At 45.9% G+C, this 17202-nt stretch overlaps 1 protein-coding gene across 1 annotated transcript in view; it reads left to right on the top strand.

The window, feature by feature from the left end:
- Positions 1-17202, top strand: part of LOC115555082 (microtubule-associated serine/threonine-protein kinase 2) — a 104432-nt gene that overhangs the window by 49072 nt on the left and 38158 nt on the right. Inside the window, exon 4 of the mRNA XM_030371749.1 lies at positions 9910-9941. Within this exon, the coding sequence (XP_030227609.1) occupies positions 9910-9941 (32 nt within the window). The remainder of the gene's footprint in view (positions 1-9909; positions 9942-17202) is intronic.

The following is a 17202-nucleotide window of genomic DNA, read 5'->3' as shown; positions in this document are numbered from 1 at the left end:
GTATTAAAGATTGACAAATTCAACTTCAAAACCAGAATAATATTTTTTTTTATCCTTGAATCAAGAAGATATTGGCTAGTGCCATAAGGTCGGTTATAATTTAGTTCCACAGGTTAACCAAATTAAAAGGAAATAACTGAATATTTTAAAATGTTCAATGTATCCAACAAATTGAGCAAAAAATATAAAACAAAAGATACAGTCAAATGCATATCGGTATTATTGTGACTTAGCCTGTATATAATTAATTAGGTGAATGCATCTACTATATATATTGAAACTTTTTTGGACTTGGAATATGTTATTCAACCCAATCTTTTTCGTTGTTTTGCAAAATCTTTCACATGCGCACATACTTGCACACTGCGTCCCACTGTTCCCCTACAGCCACCCTTTCAAAGGTCCCTGTTGCACTCATATTCACCCTCCAGATCTGCTGCTTCTGGCCAGCGGGCGACAGACTTCAAAGAGTGTGAAATGACATGTCTAGACATGACCCTATAGCTCTCCCTGCCCGTGTGTCTCTGGTTGTGTGTTTGTGTGTGCGAGGGGAAATGTGTTCAAATAAACCCAAACACACATGCTGAGAGATGTATTTCCAAGTCGGTGGCCAAAAGTTGTTTACCCGCTCAGACGTCTGCCTCAGCCGCAGAATCAACAAACACTGCAAGATAGCTCGTTGTGTTTTGATGTTTCAGTATTTAAAATCAAGAATGGACAATAAACTGCATTCCCCTTGTACACTACATTTCACTTGTGGCAGCATTGTTAGGAACATGAGTTGATGTTTGCAGCACCTCTTCCTAGATCACTTTATGCATTATGTATTCCAGATAATTGGGGTCATATGTGGCCGCAGCAGGAGAGGAGGGAGTGATGGAGCGATGAAGGAATGTCTGAGATCACACTGTCACTCTTCCTCTCCTTCCCTTGGGAAATTAGCTCTCTGTCATCCTCTCTCTGTATCTCCCTCATCCGCTATCTTTATCTCTCATCCTACATGTATCTCGCTTCCTCTCTCTCTGTATCTCTCTTCCTCTCACCTGCAGTACATAGAAACAGGGAGATATCTTCATTCATGTCCCTGTTTTATACATACCATACTACCAATGCACATACTCCATGTAAGCTTTAATTTAAAACACTCAACTCACATGCAGCAATCAAGTGATTTGCGTGCAGGCTGCAGGCCAGATCCTGTTCAGCAACATGCTCCATTCTGTGGGTATCTGGGTCACAGAATTACACCTTTCCTCTTTCAGACAGTCTATCCACACTCCTAGCATCTGATTACATTAGTCACTGAAGAGAGATATCCCATCAGGCTAGCATGTAAGTCAGGGCCTACCTACGCTACGGTAGCTTTGATTGTAAACACATCATAAAGGTCTTCATGCCATTAATATATGACGTTATAAAAGTAACCACTCGTGCCTTATGGTCAGCTTTACAGGAAGGATTGGCTAAACCCATCCCTCTGGCTGTAGCTTTACAGGAAGGATTGGCTAAACCCATCCCTGTGGCTGTAGCTTTACAGGATGGATTGGCTAAACCCATCCCTCTGGCTGTAGCTTTACAGGAAGGATTGGCTAAACCCATCCCTGTGGCTGTAGCTTTACAGGATGGATTGGCTAAACCCATCCCTCTGGCTGTAGCTTTACAGGATGGATTGGCTAAACCCATCCCTCTGGCTGTAGCTTTACAGGAAGGATTGGATAAACCCATCCCTCTGGCTGTAGCTTTACAGGAAGGATTGAATAACCCATCCCTGTGGCTGTAGCTTTACAGGAATGATTGGCTAAACCCATCCCTATTGCTGTGTGTTTCACATCAGCGTTGTGTTGAAGCCCTTGAGTGGTGCACCTGCCTCCTTCCAGCCGAAGGGCCTTCCACCAGTTGGCGGACACTGGTGCTGCTATTGAATGGCTGAGGGAGGTAGGGCCTAGCCTGAGCTTTTCCAACATGTTTGTAGGGTTTGGTTAAACCAGGGATGGGCCGCACACGGTCCGCATCCTCACTCAGTCAGGCCCGCACATAATTTTTATTTAATAAAAAAAAGAAAAATAGAATCAAGTTACAGAAAACTTGGTTAAGAAAGAAGAAAAGCAGAGTATCTGTTCATAGAATTCAAAGGCAAATCCATGTGTCTAGTTTGCTTAGAAACGATATCAGTCATGAAAGATTTCCACTGAAGTCGCCACTACAACTACTACAACTGCCCTGAAGTGAATATCATGCGTGTTGGGTTTGAGTTCATTGAGTTGTTTCACTTAATGTTGAGCCACTGTTTTTCAGTTTTGTTGCTTCATTGAATGATGATGTATGTGAGCCCTTTGCACTGATCAAAATACTAACCAATCATGTGCCTGTTGGAGCATGGAAAACATGAAATTAATGTATGTTGGTTCAATCAACATACCATACATAGGTTATGAATCTGGAAGATTTTGTAGGTAGTGGCCATCCCCAAAATGCACCAGAATACAGGAAATCATATCCAACAAATTCAAAAATGTGTAGCTTCTGTCAGTTTACGTCTAGTTGAAGTGCACAGTCACATGGCCCTCTGATGGTGATGATGAAGGATTGTAGCCCTCTTATCAAGAAAGTTGCCCATCCCTGGTTTAAACAATCCATATGTGATGATAGGCTATATGTTGGCCCTTGTTAGCCAGGTCCATGTATATGTTGTTTACAGTTACAAAAATAGACCTTGTGTTGGATGCATACATCTGGTCATAATTTAAAATATTAAATTGGACTTGTACAGTTCATTTCTATCTTAGTCTATCTCTCTCTCTCTGCCTCTCTCTCTCTCTGTGCGTCTCGCTCTCGCTCTCTCTGCCTCTCTCTCTCTCTGCCTCGCTCTCTCTCTCTCTCTCTCTCTCTGCCTCTCTCTCTGCCTCTCTCTCTCTCTCTCTGCCTCTCTGCCTCTCTCTCTCTCTCTCTCTCTCTGCCTCTCTCTCTCTCTGCCTCGCTCTCTCTCTCTCTCTCTCTCTCTCTCTCTCTCTCTGCCTCGCTCTCTCTCTCTCTCTCTGCCTCTCTCTCTCGCTCTCGCTCTCGCTCTCTCACTCTGCCTCTCTCTCTCTCTCTCTCTCTCTCTCTCTCTCTCTCTCTCTCTCTCTCTCTCTCTCTCTCTCTCTCTCTCTCTCTCTGCCTCTCTGCCTCTCTCTCTCTCTCTCTCTCTCTGCCTCTCTCTCTCTCTGCCTCGCTCTCTCTCTCTCTCTCTCTCTCTCTCTCTCTCTGCCTCGCTCTCTCTCTCTCTCTCTCTCTGCCTCTCTCTCTCGCTCTCGCTCTCTCACTCTGCCTCTCTCTCTCTCTCTCTCTCTCTCTCTCTCTCTCTCTCTCTCTCTCTCTCTCTCTCTCTCTCTCTCTCTCTGCCTCTCTCTCTCTCTCTCTCTCTCTCTCTCTCTCTCTCTCTCTCTCTCTCTCTCTCTCTCTCTCTCTCTCTCTCTCTGCCTCTCTCTCTCTGCCTCTCTCTCTCTGTCTCTCTCTCTCTGTCTCTCTCTCTGTCTCTCTCTCTGTCTCTCTCTCTGTCTCTCTCTCTCTCTCTCTCTCTCTCTCTCTCTCTCTCTCTCTCTCTCTCTCTCTCTCTCTGCCTCTCTCTCTCTCTCTGCTGATTGTGCAACTCGCCTGTATGTGTGTTGAAACAGACCCCAGACAGCTCTTTGTTGGAGGCCTAATTGTTGGATTTTGGAGAATAAGCTGCAGTAAACACACCTGCCAATCAACTACTCTCTCTCCCTAACCCCCTCTCCTCACTCTCTGTCCAATCGTCAGCCACACACCGTCTCTCCTCCACCCGTCTCTCCTCCACCCGTCTCTCCTCCACCCGTCTCTCCTCCACCCGTCTCTCCTCCACCAGTCTCTCCTGCACCCGTCTCTCCTCCACCCGTCTCTCCTGCACCCGTCTCTCTCTCTCGCTGTCTCTCTCTCTCTCTCTCTCTCTCTCTCTCTCTCTCTCTCTCTCTCTCTCTCTCTCTCTCTCTCTCTCTCTCTCTCTCTCTCTCTCTCTCTCTCTCTCTCTCTCTCTCTCTCCATTCCCTCCAGATAAAATGTGCCACTGAGGCGTTGCAGATTTCATTTGAATGTGTATAGTCCAATTAGGATTACCTTGTTTTTTGGCTGGCAGCACGGATGGGGCTTAAACTACAAGCCAGTGCTGCTGCTGTGCTGGAACACACGACAGGCAGAGAGATGGACCATATTCATCTCTTTAGATACAGGGATGCTTGTGTGAATGTAGTTCTTTAATGTACTGTAAATGGTCACCGCCCCTTAGGTCTGGGCTGTGACCCTCGGTGACTCCTCCAGTCTGGGGCTCTGCTCAGCCAGAGCCTGCATCTCCTTCACGACTCAAAGAAAGAAGAGAACAGGGGAGCGGTCCTTCTGATAGTTTGGTGTCTTTGCAAAGGTGTGAGGGCTCCGTAGAACTTGGTACGGATTGGTACGGACCAAACAATCAAACACTGGGTCTCTGGTCACTTCAGGACGAACCACGGTTAGGTTCACTTCAGGTGAGAACATGATCCGAAACCAAACACACAGTCTCAAAGCTGCTCAGCTGGATAACCTCTTATAACAGCCGAATGTTCGGCCCAAATAAACTGAACTATAGCTGAGAAAGCGCCCTTATAAAAGTATATTAATGTATAAATGTGATGGCAACTCTCAAATATATGTCCTAAACCTACATACCAGATGTGTTGTTGGATGAATATTTGTTCTTATTGTACTACAAAATATAGCTGCAAAGAATAGTCAGCAGCATTTGGAGGTTTATGGAGGATGTGAATAATTTATGGTGGATTACATTAAATATTAAACATATTATTTAAAACTCTGCAACTACAGAGGTACTTTGATCTGGCTGGTGTTTCCCTATTTTGCAGTAACACGGCCAACTCTGAACTGCCTCCCAAGTGAATATGGAACACAAAAGGTTAATTACCATTACTCTCATAATGCGACAAAGACAAAAGAGATGGTGTTTGATCCCAGGAGTGTGGGTAATCATAAGCCTGTGTCTATTAAAGGACAGGTAGTCAAGCAAGTCACTCAATTCAAATCCTTGGGTATTACTTTGGATTGCAAGTTACAGTGGAGCTTTCATGTGGAGTATGTTTGTTCAAAGATCTCTCAGCGGCTATATTTTTTGCGTAGAATAAGGCTCCATGGTGTGGATAAGTAGTACATTATGATGTTGTTTTATAGAGCTACCATTGGGTCCATAATACGCTATGGCATCACAACATGGTTCGGTAACCTTACCGTAAGAGCCAAAGCACAACTCCAGAACCTTGTTAAGAGGGCAGGGAAGATAATGGGGACCCAGCCCCCATCCTCCTTAAAGGAGATTTTTGAGGACACAGTTAGGAAGCAAGGTGCTAAGATAGCCACAGACCCAACCCATGTCCTAAACATGAAGTATGAGCTGTTGCCTCTGGGCGAAAGATACCGGCTCCCATTTTTTAGGCTAGATAGATTAAAGTTCTCCCTAGTACTGCTATCAATTAAGCTACTTAATGGAGGGAGCGTGATGGAACAAGTGCATAATTGGGGGGGCAATAATGCAATACTATATTTTTATAATGGGTTTCAAGGTGGGGGTTAGGCCATGTGTTTGGGTGAGGCCATGTTTTGGGTAATGCCATTTTGTTTCATGTTTTATGTTTTATGTATGTCCATGTAAAACCTTTATGCATGTGTCGCCGACGCTCTCTGTTTGCCCAAAGCAAATTTCTCTTGTGAGAGAGACAATAAAATACTTAGCGTACTTACTCGCATCTAAAAGCAGCTTCTGAATGCTTTGCCTCTAGGTCCAAGGAAGATACAAGATAACTATTTTTAGTTTCCAATGTACTTGATATTGTATAGCTATCCATCGTCACCTTGCTTGAAGTGTGTATGTGATGGCCATCAAGCTTATTTATAAAAAGCAAGAAAGTTGTAATTCTGTCCATGACAGCCTGAGTCTGTAAAGGGATGAGACCAAACCCCCAGTCTACTCCTGATATCAATCCTGCCCCATCCTTTTCTACCTCTTTGTGATCCTATAATGAATGTCTGCTTACTTCATAGGTACAGACACACACATCTCCCCTCAGTCCCATGCACACACAATCACTGAGTGCTGACAATTACCAGCCACCATTGGAGGCGTGGGTTGGGAGGTGGAGTGTCACGTGCCATCGTTTGGAAGATTAAAAGCCTACCCAAATGGAATCATCCCCCTACACACTCGCGCACACACACACACACACACACACACACACACACACACACACACACACACACACACACACACACACACACACACACACACACACACACACACACACACACACACACACACACACACACACACACACACACAGAGATGAAGCACATCCACTAGACACACTCACTTTATTTTCTCTGTTTTTATGTCATTGCCACTAATGGGGATTGGTTGTTTTAATGTGTCGTTGCATAGCCTTGGTGTCTTGTAATGGTTGGAGGTACACATGTCTAAGTGTCTCTCCATGCTCTCTGTACTGTCTGCTCCCACTGGTCACAAACAGCAGTGGGTTAGACTCTGGGCTGGCCCCGTGTGGCCCGTTGGCTGGCAGCCATTAACAGGTCCTCGAGGGATTCATTAAGACCCCTGGCCAATGTCCTCAGCCCACTGCAGACAACTAGTTCATTCACTTAGTGGGCTTTATATGCGGCACTTAAACCAGCCGTCCATAGATTAGTGCTAGTGATCCTGCTCCTTTGTTCACCTCCTTCCATCCTTCTCTGGTTCTAGATGACCTGTGTCTGTAAATACATAGAAATGCAGATAGAAAGCCATATACACTCAATAAAGCGATGACATTTTTGATCGGAGTTCCTTTTTGATTTGAATTCCCATTTTCATAAACATTATCCAATATTTAGAATGCGGCGTGTGAGTTCCTTTATTGTGTGTTTCTCATCACTGATCCTATGTGTGATGAAGAGAGCTAGCTGCTGGCCACGTCTTCAGTACAGTAATTGGCTCCATTGCCGTGCTTCCCTCCCGTGCCGTTGTGTTGATTGCCTGGTTTCAGCTCGACCCTAACATGTTATTACACCGGTCTCCCTTGGCAAGCGCACACACGCACTGTGATATGTGTTTATGAAGGCACACGTTGATGTAGAAGTGTAAACCTGGTTTGATTCTGAAATGTAGGCCTATGCTTCACCAGCACTCAGTACTACCACTACAATAGCCCTCACTGTAAAGTGGGATTCACTCCAAACCTCCACAACGCTCATTTGCTGAGATAACTGTGAGAGTCTCCACTAATGCATAAAGAGCTGATCAGGTAATTGGTTTTCAAAACACTCTGGTCCCAGCTCTGTTTCCACCGTAGACAATGTTTTTCTACGTTTGCTATCTCTGATTCATCGCCGAGATGTGATGAATCAGTTCAATGTTACCACCAGTTTAGGGGAAAACAGTCTTTCACGATGTCCATCACCTCACTTGCATGTGCTTCTAATTTAAAAAGTAAAATAAATGAGAGCTCTCCTTGCGCTAGTGGTGCTGCATTGTTGTGAATACCATACCATGCCTAGTACACCGGGTCATGTGTACTTGCTGCACACTGTATACTCATTCTCTCACTATGAGATAGACCTGGATGCCTGAACCGTGGTCGACTGCAGGTTGAAGGATGTACTGCCAGGTGTGATCCTATCAAGGGGTCATATTGGGCCAAAAATAAATCTAGCTTCCTCCCACAGAGGGGTGAGTGTCAGGTGTATTCAGGGACTCATCTCTGAAGACTGTATTTACTTGTTCTCGTGGTCTTTGCATTAATGTTGCATGTGGGGTTTTTGTATTCTGAGCATTCATTCGAGGTCTACACACACACACACACACACACACACACACACACACACACACACACACACACACACACACACACCATCCCAAATATATCTGGCCTGAAATGTGGGGATAGGTTTTTCGCACTTTAGAACCAAAGCCAGTGGGGCATGTTTCCGAAGTTCTCTCCCTTCTATACTCACACTCTACAGCCTGTCCTTGTGCCTCATATGGCACCTATCCATCAGGGACACTGTTCTTTGTTCCCACAATGAGCTGCTTTATTTACTAGGGATTATTGGTGAGTGTGTGTGCACCTTACTACCTGGCACTGCCTTCCCAATTCTGCCAATCCCTCATTTGGCACAGCGCTGTGGGGCAAAGACTGGGCGCAGAGGGCATGGAACACACACACACAGACACACAGACCCACACACACAGAGACACACACACACACACTTAAAAGTCAGCCAAAATTGAGAATCAGTTATTGGTCTGACTTTCCATGGATTTTAGGGCATGGTTGGGTTGGGGTATCAAATGCACACAAACCAGGCCTGAATCAGCTCTCCCTGGCTGATCCCTGGATGGCTCCTCCCTACATGTCTGCAGAGCTTAAAGTGGATTATAGGTGCAAGGGAGGAAGAAGAGGGGAAATAGAATCTGGGATAAGATCCGCATTGGCCTCTGCTGTGATGTAGCACCAGGCCCCTTCCTGCGCCTGCAGCTTGAGGCTGCATCTGGTTATAGGATAATGGCATCAGCATCCCTCTGCTGTGTCCTACATGACTGAGAGGACCATGTACACACACTTATACACACACAGACGCATGCACGTGCAAGTTTGTGTGTGTGTATATCTATACAAATTTTCCAAAAGTACTATGACAAACACAAGAAGACCCATGGAATAAGCAGGCACAAATTAGTTTTCTCTGCTTCTCCATGATTGCATTAGTCTTGTTCAGGGGACTGCCTGGAAATTATGCAGGCTGTGAAACACAAACACACACGTCACACGCTGCTCTGCCCGTTGCTGGCCTCTGCAAAACAGTCACTTTGGCTCACTCTCTGTGCTCCTAACTCCATTAGAGCCATTAGCTTATCTCCAATACAGAACGAGGGAGGGAACACAGGAGTAGGTGGACAGTGTATGGGAGAGGGCGGGAGGAAAAGAAGGGATGGATTGAAATGGAACCCACCAGCACAATCCCTGTCTGTGTGGTTATTAATCGTTGTGCTGTGTTGTTAATGTAAATAGCTTTCTATGTCGTTTAGAATTTTCCATTTCTTCAGCCATTTGTCGAGATATGTGTTGATTAAAGTATCAACGTTATTGGTTGAAGGATATCAGCAGATATGTTGTATATTGTGCTGTTCTGCTTTACGGTATAACACACCTCAGAAAGAACCCCTAATAGAACAAACCATTCAGCTCCTCGCAGCGTTAGGCGGTGTTGTATGGTTTTGTCTCTTTTCTCTCTTCTCAGTTGCCGTTTACCATGTCAACTCTTGTCCTTGCAAAAGGCCATTTTCAAATGCACACACAGATGTTTACAGATGTGCACACACTCCTGCATGAGGCTTAATACACATTAGCTTACTTAAAGGGGTCAACCACATAATGGCCAAAAACTCAATATGCATCCTCTGCCAACCAGCACTATCTGCCTGTTCTCTCAGCTCTCTCTGTTCACCCGTTCCTCTAATTAGATGAACAACATGCCTGCACCCCCACAAACATCATATTGTGTACACACAAATCCTTCCTGATCACTCCTTACGCCCAGTGTATTTAACATTTTGAGTCACTTTTGATCAGTCACTATTCTTTAGTCTTCAGAAGAAGATACTTCTTTGTTGTATTATGCACCCCATGACAACGCGCTACATGCATATTTTAACTTGTACCACAGTGACACCAGCTGGTGTTGTTGTAATATTACAATATTCTAAATCAAGAATCTGAGTGATCTGTGAACGATTAAAATGTATGGATTGAATGTATGCAAAAAAGAATCAAAGTATGTAATGTGTATAATAACTATCTTCTGTTTCTCTCTTTTTTCCAGAAGGAGCTAAGTCTTCCGCGGAGGGGTAGTTTGTAAGTACCCTTCTTCCTCAGTGTTGTGGTTGGAATGCTTGGCTAATAAAGGTGGTCACATCCAGAAATGGTGCACAAAATGCCACATGGAGAACTGCAATGAATGTGTTGAATCACCATGCAGCATTCTCACAATACACTTTAGAATGAAAAATAATACCTAGGACAAAACATACAGGAAGCAAATCAAATGGATCGAATAAACATCCACATCAATAACGTCAATGGTAAAAGACGTTTTGATTTGACAATGACTAATTTAAAAAATAGTTAAAATAACTAGGTTAAAAGGGATTTTTTTAAATGGGCTGGACCTAACTAACTTTTATGGTTTAAGATGTGCTGTACTGAAGTGAATGAAGGTAGGTCTCAGTGTTGATGGGTTGGACCTGACTAAGTTCTAAGGTTTAGAGTAGGCTGTACTGAAGTGAATAAACGTAGGTCTTGGTGTTGATTCAAACATTTCAACTGACCATGCCTCTGAACTGGGCCGTGCAGAGATACGGTTTAGGGTAGGCCCTGCTGAACCGGTTAGTGTTGACTGAAGGTAGGTCCAGGGAGTGGTATGGACTGAGTGAAGAGAGACGCTTTATACAGTGCACTAGCTCTGATAAGTGAGGTGGTACTGTGATACGATGGCACTTCAAAGGCTGTCTGAGATCTGGGCTCCCAAAAGCGGGTGGTAACGATCACCCTTCAAATATCTCTATTCTTTGTTTGTATTGATCTTAATTTTAGACTGAAGCAAAAAAGAGTGAGAAATGATTGTCCCGACCATTTTTCCGACACGCTTCGAACAAACACGCTGCCGCCAGTGTCTTTAAATAATCCGCTTTGTTCCAACGTCTCCAGTATTGGCTCAGAAGGTGTGTTGTACCGGGCAGCCATAGCGCATAGCAGAGCTGTAGCTCTACAGAGGCTCTGGTTGCAGAATGTTTGGTCCACCACATTGTTACCTGGTAACCTCTCTGCACTGGGAGAGCTCGGCTGGCTGTCCGGCTGACAGACGGGAGCACCTGGCCTGGGACACACACGCACACAGACACACACACACACACACAGACGCACACAGACACACACACACACACACACACACACAGACAAAGACGCACCCACGCAAACACACACAGACGCACCCACACACACACACACACACAGACGCACACACACACACACACAGACGCACACACACACACACAGACGCACACGCACACATACGCGCAGACACACACACAGACACACAGAATAAAAGTGGAATTAACATACTTTTTCATAATATCATTATATTTGAAAGGATATGTTCACCAAGTGATTTTTGTCTTGTGTTTTAAGTGTTTCTCTATTTACCCTCTATGCATTCATTTTGACCCTGAGGGAAAATATGTCACCTATATTTTACTCTGTTAACCAATGTCAACGTTTGAGTAGCTACTCAAGCTGGGTCCTTTTTTTTTCATGTTATTGGGATGAAGCGTCAAACCAATTAAATAGTTTAAACTAATGGCACACATAATGCTGTTTCAACATACGATACTGACATATTCTGGTGATTTATCTTTGAAAGGTACATACTTAACCCTGGATCCATGTGCATTTGGATAGTTTTGTGATGAGGCTGTAGCTGGTGAGTTGGTTCCGTTGACCTACTGCTACCGTGATGTTTCCACCAACTGTAAAGGGGACCGTCCATACTCTCCGTGATTATACAGCAGCTGCAAAGCCCAATTAAGAAAGCTTCCAGTAAAGGGTTAAAAGCCAAAGTTCAAAGGGGTGTGTGTGTGTGTGTGTGTGTGTGTGTGTGTGTGTGTGTGTGTGTGTGTGTGTGTGTGTGTGTGTGTGTGTGTGTGTGTGTGTGTGTGTGTGTGTGGCAGTGCACTATAACAGCTGAGCGCTCTGGTTTAGATGGATGAAAGCCTATTTATACTGTGTGTAAGTGTGTACCAGGACACTGGCTGGTTTCCGACCACTGATCGACACAGCTCTGTGTATGTCACCATCACACTCTACCCTCCTGTCCACGCTGAAATGACCCCATCAGGATGGGGATAGTGAGTCTGAATCTGTTCCACATTTTGCCAAACTTGATGTTTACTCATACAATGGCTGAGTGAAGTCTCTCTCTCTCTCGCGCCTATAAGTCTGGAATCTGCTGGGTGATTGCATTGACCCTGTTGCCCCTGGCTACACTGTTAGCCCCTAACACCCAATGGCTCTATACCCCCTCACTGGAACTAAGTAGCAGTATTATAATGCTGAGCAGATCGATCTTACTCTCTCCTTCTGTAACTTTTGTTTTCTCTGTGCTCTGATGCAATCCCTCGAGCACACACACACTCGGACACACACAGACACACTCGGACTCACACACACACACTCGGACTCACACAGACACACTCGGACACACACACACTAGGGCTGTCAAAATTGCTCAAAAATGACATTCGAATGTTCGTTTGGAAAAAAATCACGAATTCGAACTATTCGAATATCTGGTTGCCTATTTTACGCAGTTGCCGTCAATATGTCAATAATGCGACAAAACCATGGGTCAAATTAGCGGGATATATATATCCTATAAACAGCCCAGTAACGTGGAGGCCTAATCATGAAAAGCCACAACTTTGTATCGCTTGCATTTCACCACCACACCTGCAAGCGCGCAAACTATAGTAATCTGAAGAAGACGCCCGCTTCTGAATGTTACAAAGTATGCTAGTGGTAACGTTCCTTGCTTTGCTTACCAAGTTACCATTTATCGAGAAGGCCTATTAAAATCGATAAAGAAAGATATGCATGTCGCCTACGTCTTCCACCATGCCAGCGAAAGGGCACTTCGCACTACGCACCGTTCGGATTCATGAAAAAAAAGCTGTCTCGGACTTTGCCGAGAACATTGCGTTATAGCAGCTTTCACCAGCCAGACTACTAGCTCCCTGAGCTCTACTTCGGATGCTTATTGAATGGCATAGCCGAGCTGGAATACCTATATCCAAGTACGGAAACCCCGAGGGGATAAAATACATTCGCTCTTCACAATACTAGTCTGTTACACTTGTACCGCGGGAGTGTTTTTTCACATTCGAATATTATGAGGGACATCGCGAACAGACAGAGGCTCATTCACAAAGCAGATAGAGGCGCTTGTACCGCGGGAGTGTTTTTTCACATTCGAATATTAATTTTCACGTTCGAATTCGCGTTTTTGGATACATTTCGAACGAATATTCGAACTTCGAATATTCGTTGACAGCCCTAACACACACACACTCGGGCTCACACAGACACACTCGGACTCACACAGACACACTCGGACTCACACAGACACACTCGGACTCACACAGACACACTCGGACTCACACAGACACACTCGGACTCCCACACACACACTCGGGCTCACACAGACACACTCGGACTCACACAGACACACTCGGACTCACACAGACACACTCGGACTCACGCACACACTCGGACACACACAGACACACTCGGGCTCACACAGACACACTCGGGCTCACACAGACACACTCGGACTCACACAGACACACTCGGACTCACATACACACACTCCGGCTCACACAGACACACTCGGACTCACACAGACACACTCGGACTCACACACACACACACTCGGGCTCACACAGACACACTCGGACTCACACACACACACTTCCTTTACTGGTGTTTAGCAACATTCTCAGGTCCCGTGGCTCCATCTGCGTCAGCGTGGTAATCATTCTGCATTGACAGAAACGTGTGTGTGTGTGTGTGCACCTCTAGTGAATTATGCTGTGTGCGTGTCTATTTCTCTTATCGGTGTATCTCCCCCATGTGTGTGCGTAAGCCCTTGTGATCCAGCGCATTGTCCGTGATTTAGCAGACACTCCAGAGTCCCGGGCCTTCTGAGAAAGGGAGCCGGCTGCGGGCGGGGGGGGACAGCTGTGCTTCTGACTCACAACGTTGTGCGTACGTGTGTGTCATTATCAGTGTGTGTGTGCGTGTGCGCATGCATTTTAAGGTGTTATGGTGTCTGATGTTTGACTCCTATTCTTTATTACTCAATAGCATCCAACTCATTCTGGCCTTTATGACCCCTCTCTCTCTCTCTCTCTCTCTCTCACTCTCCCTCTCCCTCTCCCTCTCCCTCCCTCCCTCCCTCCCTCTGCCCGCCTCCCATTTGGCCATAAGGGAATGGAAAAGTCAGACTGGACACCGCCTAAACAGAAACAGTCGTGCAACCCCAACTAGCAGCTAGGCCGGGACTTACAGGAAACAAGGGGATTACCAGTGCCGTTGACCCCGGGATTGAGTTCTGTTACCTTGCTGCTAGCGCCAGAGAGCACTCCTCAGCCTGGGGTTAACCGTATAGGACAGGAGCCTTGGAACTAGTGGACTCCAGCTTTCCTTCACTTTGTCTGTTGAATGACACATAAGAAGAGAAAGGTCTCGGAATTTTCTTCTCAAACGGATTAAGGGAATTAAGTTATGAGGTGTGCCTGAAGAATCACTAGCATCACAGTAGAGGATAGTTGTTTTCTTATTTCCCGGGATGGTTACTGATTATGTTTGTCTTTCAGCAGTGACGCAAAAAGCTCTGATTGTTGGACACACAAGTTGCACATTTAACTGTTTTGGCCAACAGTGCTGTGTGTGAATCTAGCTGAACTTGCCAACATCCACAAGCTGTGTGCGTCTTGCAAATCTTTGTATGATTTGCAATATTTCGTAGTTTATAACTGGCAGTGTGCCCGCCATCCAGAGCAGCAGTCTGGCCGCGATGCCAGCGTATCTGTAGCTGGTCTCGCTGTGTGTGAGTTTGAAGGCGTCCCTGAATGTGCCAGGAAGCTTGTTGCAGAGTTCCCTGTGCCTCTTCGGTACAAGTCTGGGCACACAGCGAAGCCAGTGCCGAGCATGGCTTTGACAGACAGGTGAGCTGGCATTCTCCAGTGGATTATTGTAGATTACTAGTCTCCATTTTGACCTGGGAAGCGAGATGCGGAGGAGGAAAGACAGAGCAGGAGCTCCCAATTTACGACTTCAGTAAGAACTGTGTGTGTGTGTGTGTGTGTGTGGTAGCTAATACTAGTTGTAATCAAATAGTATTTAGTATTGCAAAAAAAGTGTTTAATTGACCCGACTTGAATCTGCTCAAACTATAATATACAGTATATCGTCAAACAATAGTGCTGCTCATAATTGGGTCTTTATTTTTGATTGCTCTGTGTGGCCATGTGAGATGGAGTTGAACGCTCAGAGCTTTGTATTGTCCCACTGTGGTTTATCCTCCTGCCACTACAAATATAGCAAAGGAGGGGACGGTAGGGCTCAGCTTTCAAAACACACACACACACACACACACACACACACACACACACACACACACACACACACACACACACACACACACACACACACACACACACACACACTCACACTCTTAGTGGCTTGAAAAGGGGTTAGAGAGGTTAACAGGGACCCATTACATAGTAACAGAAACACCTCAGACTCGGTCTGAATGGAACACCATGTCTCTGTAGGGGTTTCCATTCAGCCAGAGGCAGAGGGAGAGCGAAGGAGGCTAAATTAAACAACCCTGCAAGCCTAGCCAGCAAGAAATGCCCTCTCTCACATTCAGGCCAGTAGTCCCACCCCCAGCAGGTGGTTATTCCCGCACTCCCAGTAAGGGGGGTGGGGGGGTAAGGTGGGGTGTGGACACGTCGGGGTTGAACCCATATGGTCTCTCGGTAGAGCCAGCCTTGTTCTGGTCCTTCTGCATGCCCAGCTGGACCAAGGGGCTGACACACACACACACACACACACACACACACACACACACACACACACACACACACACACTAGGGAAAAGAGAAGTGTAGCAGAGTATAATTAAGTTCTGCATGGCCCAAACAGAGTGGATTGTACAGGCCTCTCTTTCTGACCCCATGCGGTCGAATCATCATTTATCTTCTTTTTGCTCGTCTTCAACTCTCTGTACCGTCCCGCACGCAGCCTACCCGCTCCTGCCCTCACCCTATCCCTGTCCCTCTCCCCCCTGGGCAGAATCTGGTCACCGGCCCAGCTCCGTTGCCACGGCAACAGCAGCCTCATCCAGCACCTGCTGTCCCCCACGTCGTTCTGTCCGTGCGCGGTTATGAGCCCTGTAGCCCTCTGCTGCCCCTCCTTCTCCTGTCCGTCCCCCTCCCTGTGTGGGTCGGAGGGCCCCCTCTCAGCCCCGCTCTACCCGGGAGGGAACCCCTTCCTCTGGAGGTAAGCATCAGAGCGAGCGCTGCGCAGTGTGTGGCTGGTCCGCTCAACCTTACCGACGGGCTTCTGTGGGCCAAACGATGTTGAAGGTGATGGTGAGTTCACCTGAAGGAGACGCCAGGAGGCTGTGTGAGTGCGCTGTGTGCTGGGACCATTCCACTAGATCTCTGCCAGAAGACATTACTGTGGCACACTCATTTTTATTTACATTTTAACTTCTTTGAGTGATGGTCTATAATTGTATGTTTTAATAGACCAAAACTCATAAGACAGGAGGCCTAAACACCCCGGTGTTCGCAAATTTGAACTTGTCCCACTTACAGATGAGTGCTTGTCTACTGACTGAACCTAATCAACACCGTGCCAAACGAGTCGTAGGTGTGGCAGCATTTGGTTAAAAAGGAAGACAAAGTGTTGACATTCTAACAACGGCACCGGTTCTATTTTATCACTGACGTGATAATGAGGTGACCAGTTTAAGTTCATCTAGAGATATTGTGCATATTTTTTATTTTACCACATTGACCAATCAATTCTTCGGTTGACCTAGCCTGTATGTCTATGTGCTGGACGTCTAACCTTGCTAGCTGAGGAGGTACTGAGAGTCGTAGTATGCTTTTTGTTGGCGCAGTATTGTCCTCCGTGTCTTTGGGACTCAGGTTAGTCCTTTATATGCTGTGTGTTGGGTGTGTAATATTTTGCAAAGACAGGTCTGTTTTGAAGGCAATTTAATACCATTCCGAAAACTACCACATAGCCTCATGTTACCATGAGGACATTCATCAGTTTTCTAGGCTATAGCTGTTTCTTCTACGGTATATATATTCTACATGTTGTCCTCCGTTTATTCAACAATCCCAGCTTCTCGTTGCCAAGCACTTTTCATGCACACGGTCCTTCTCACACACTCATACACATCCCTGTAAGGAGCTGGCCATCAAGTGATCAACCAGAGGAGTAGGAGCCCAGAGAGGTCCTGGTATCCTAAATCCAGCATGGC

This window comes from Gadus morhua, chromosome 12 (assembly GCF_902167405.1).
Source record: "Gadus morhua chromosome 12, gadMor3.0, whole genome shotgun sequence".
NCBI lineage: Eukaryota > Metazoa > Chordata > Actinopteri > Gadiformes > Gadidae > Gadus > Gadus morhua.
This window is presented reverse-complemented; position numbering and strand designations above follow the sequence as displayed.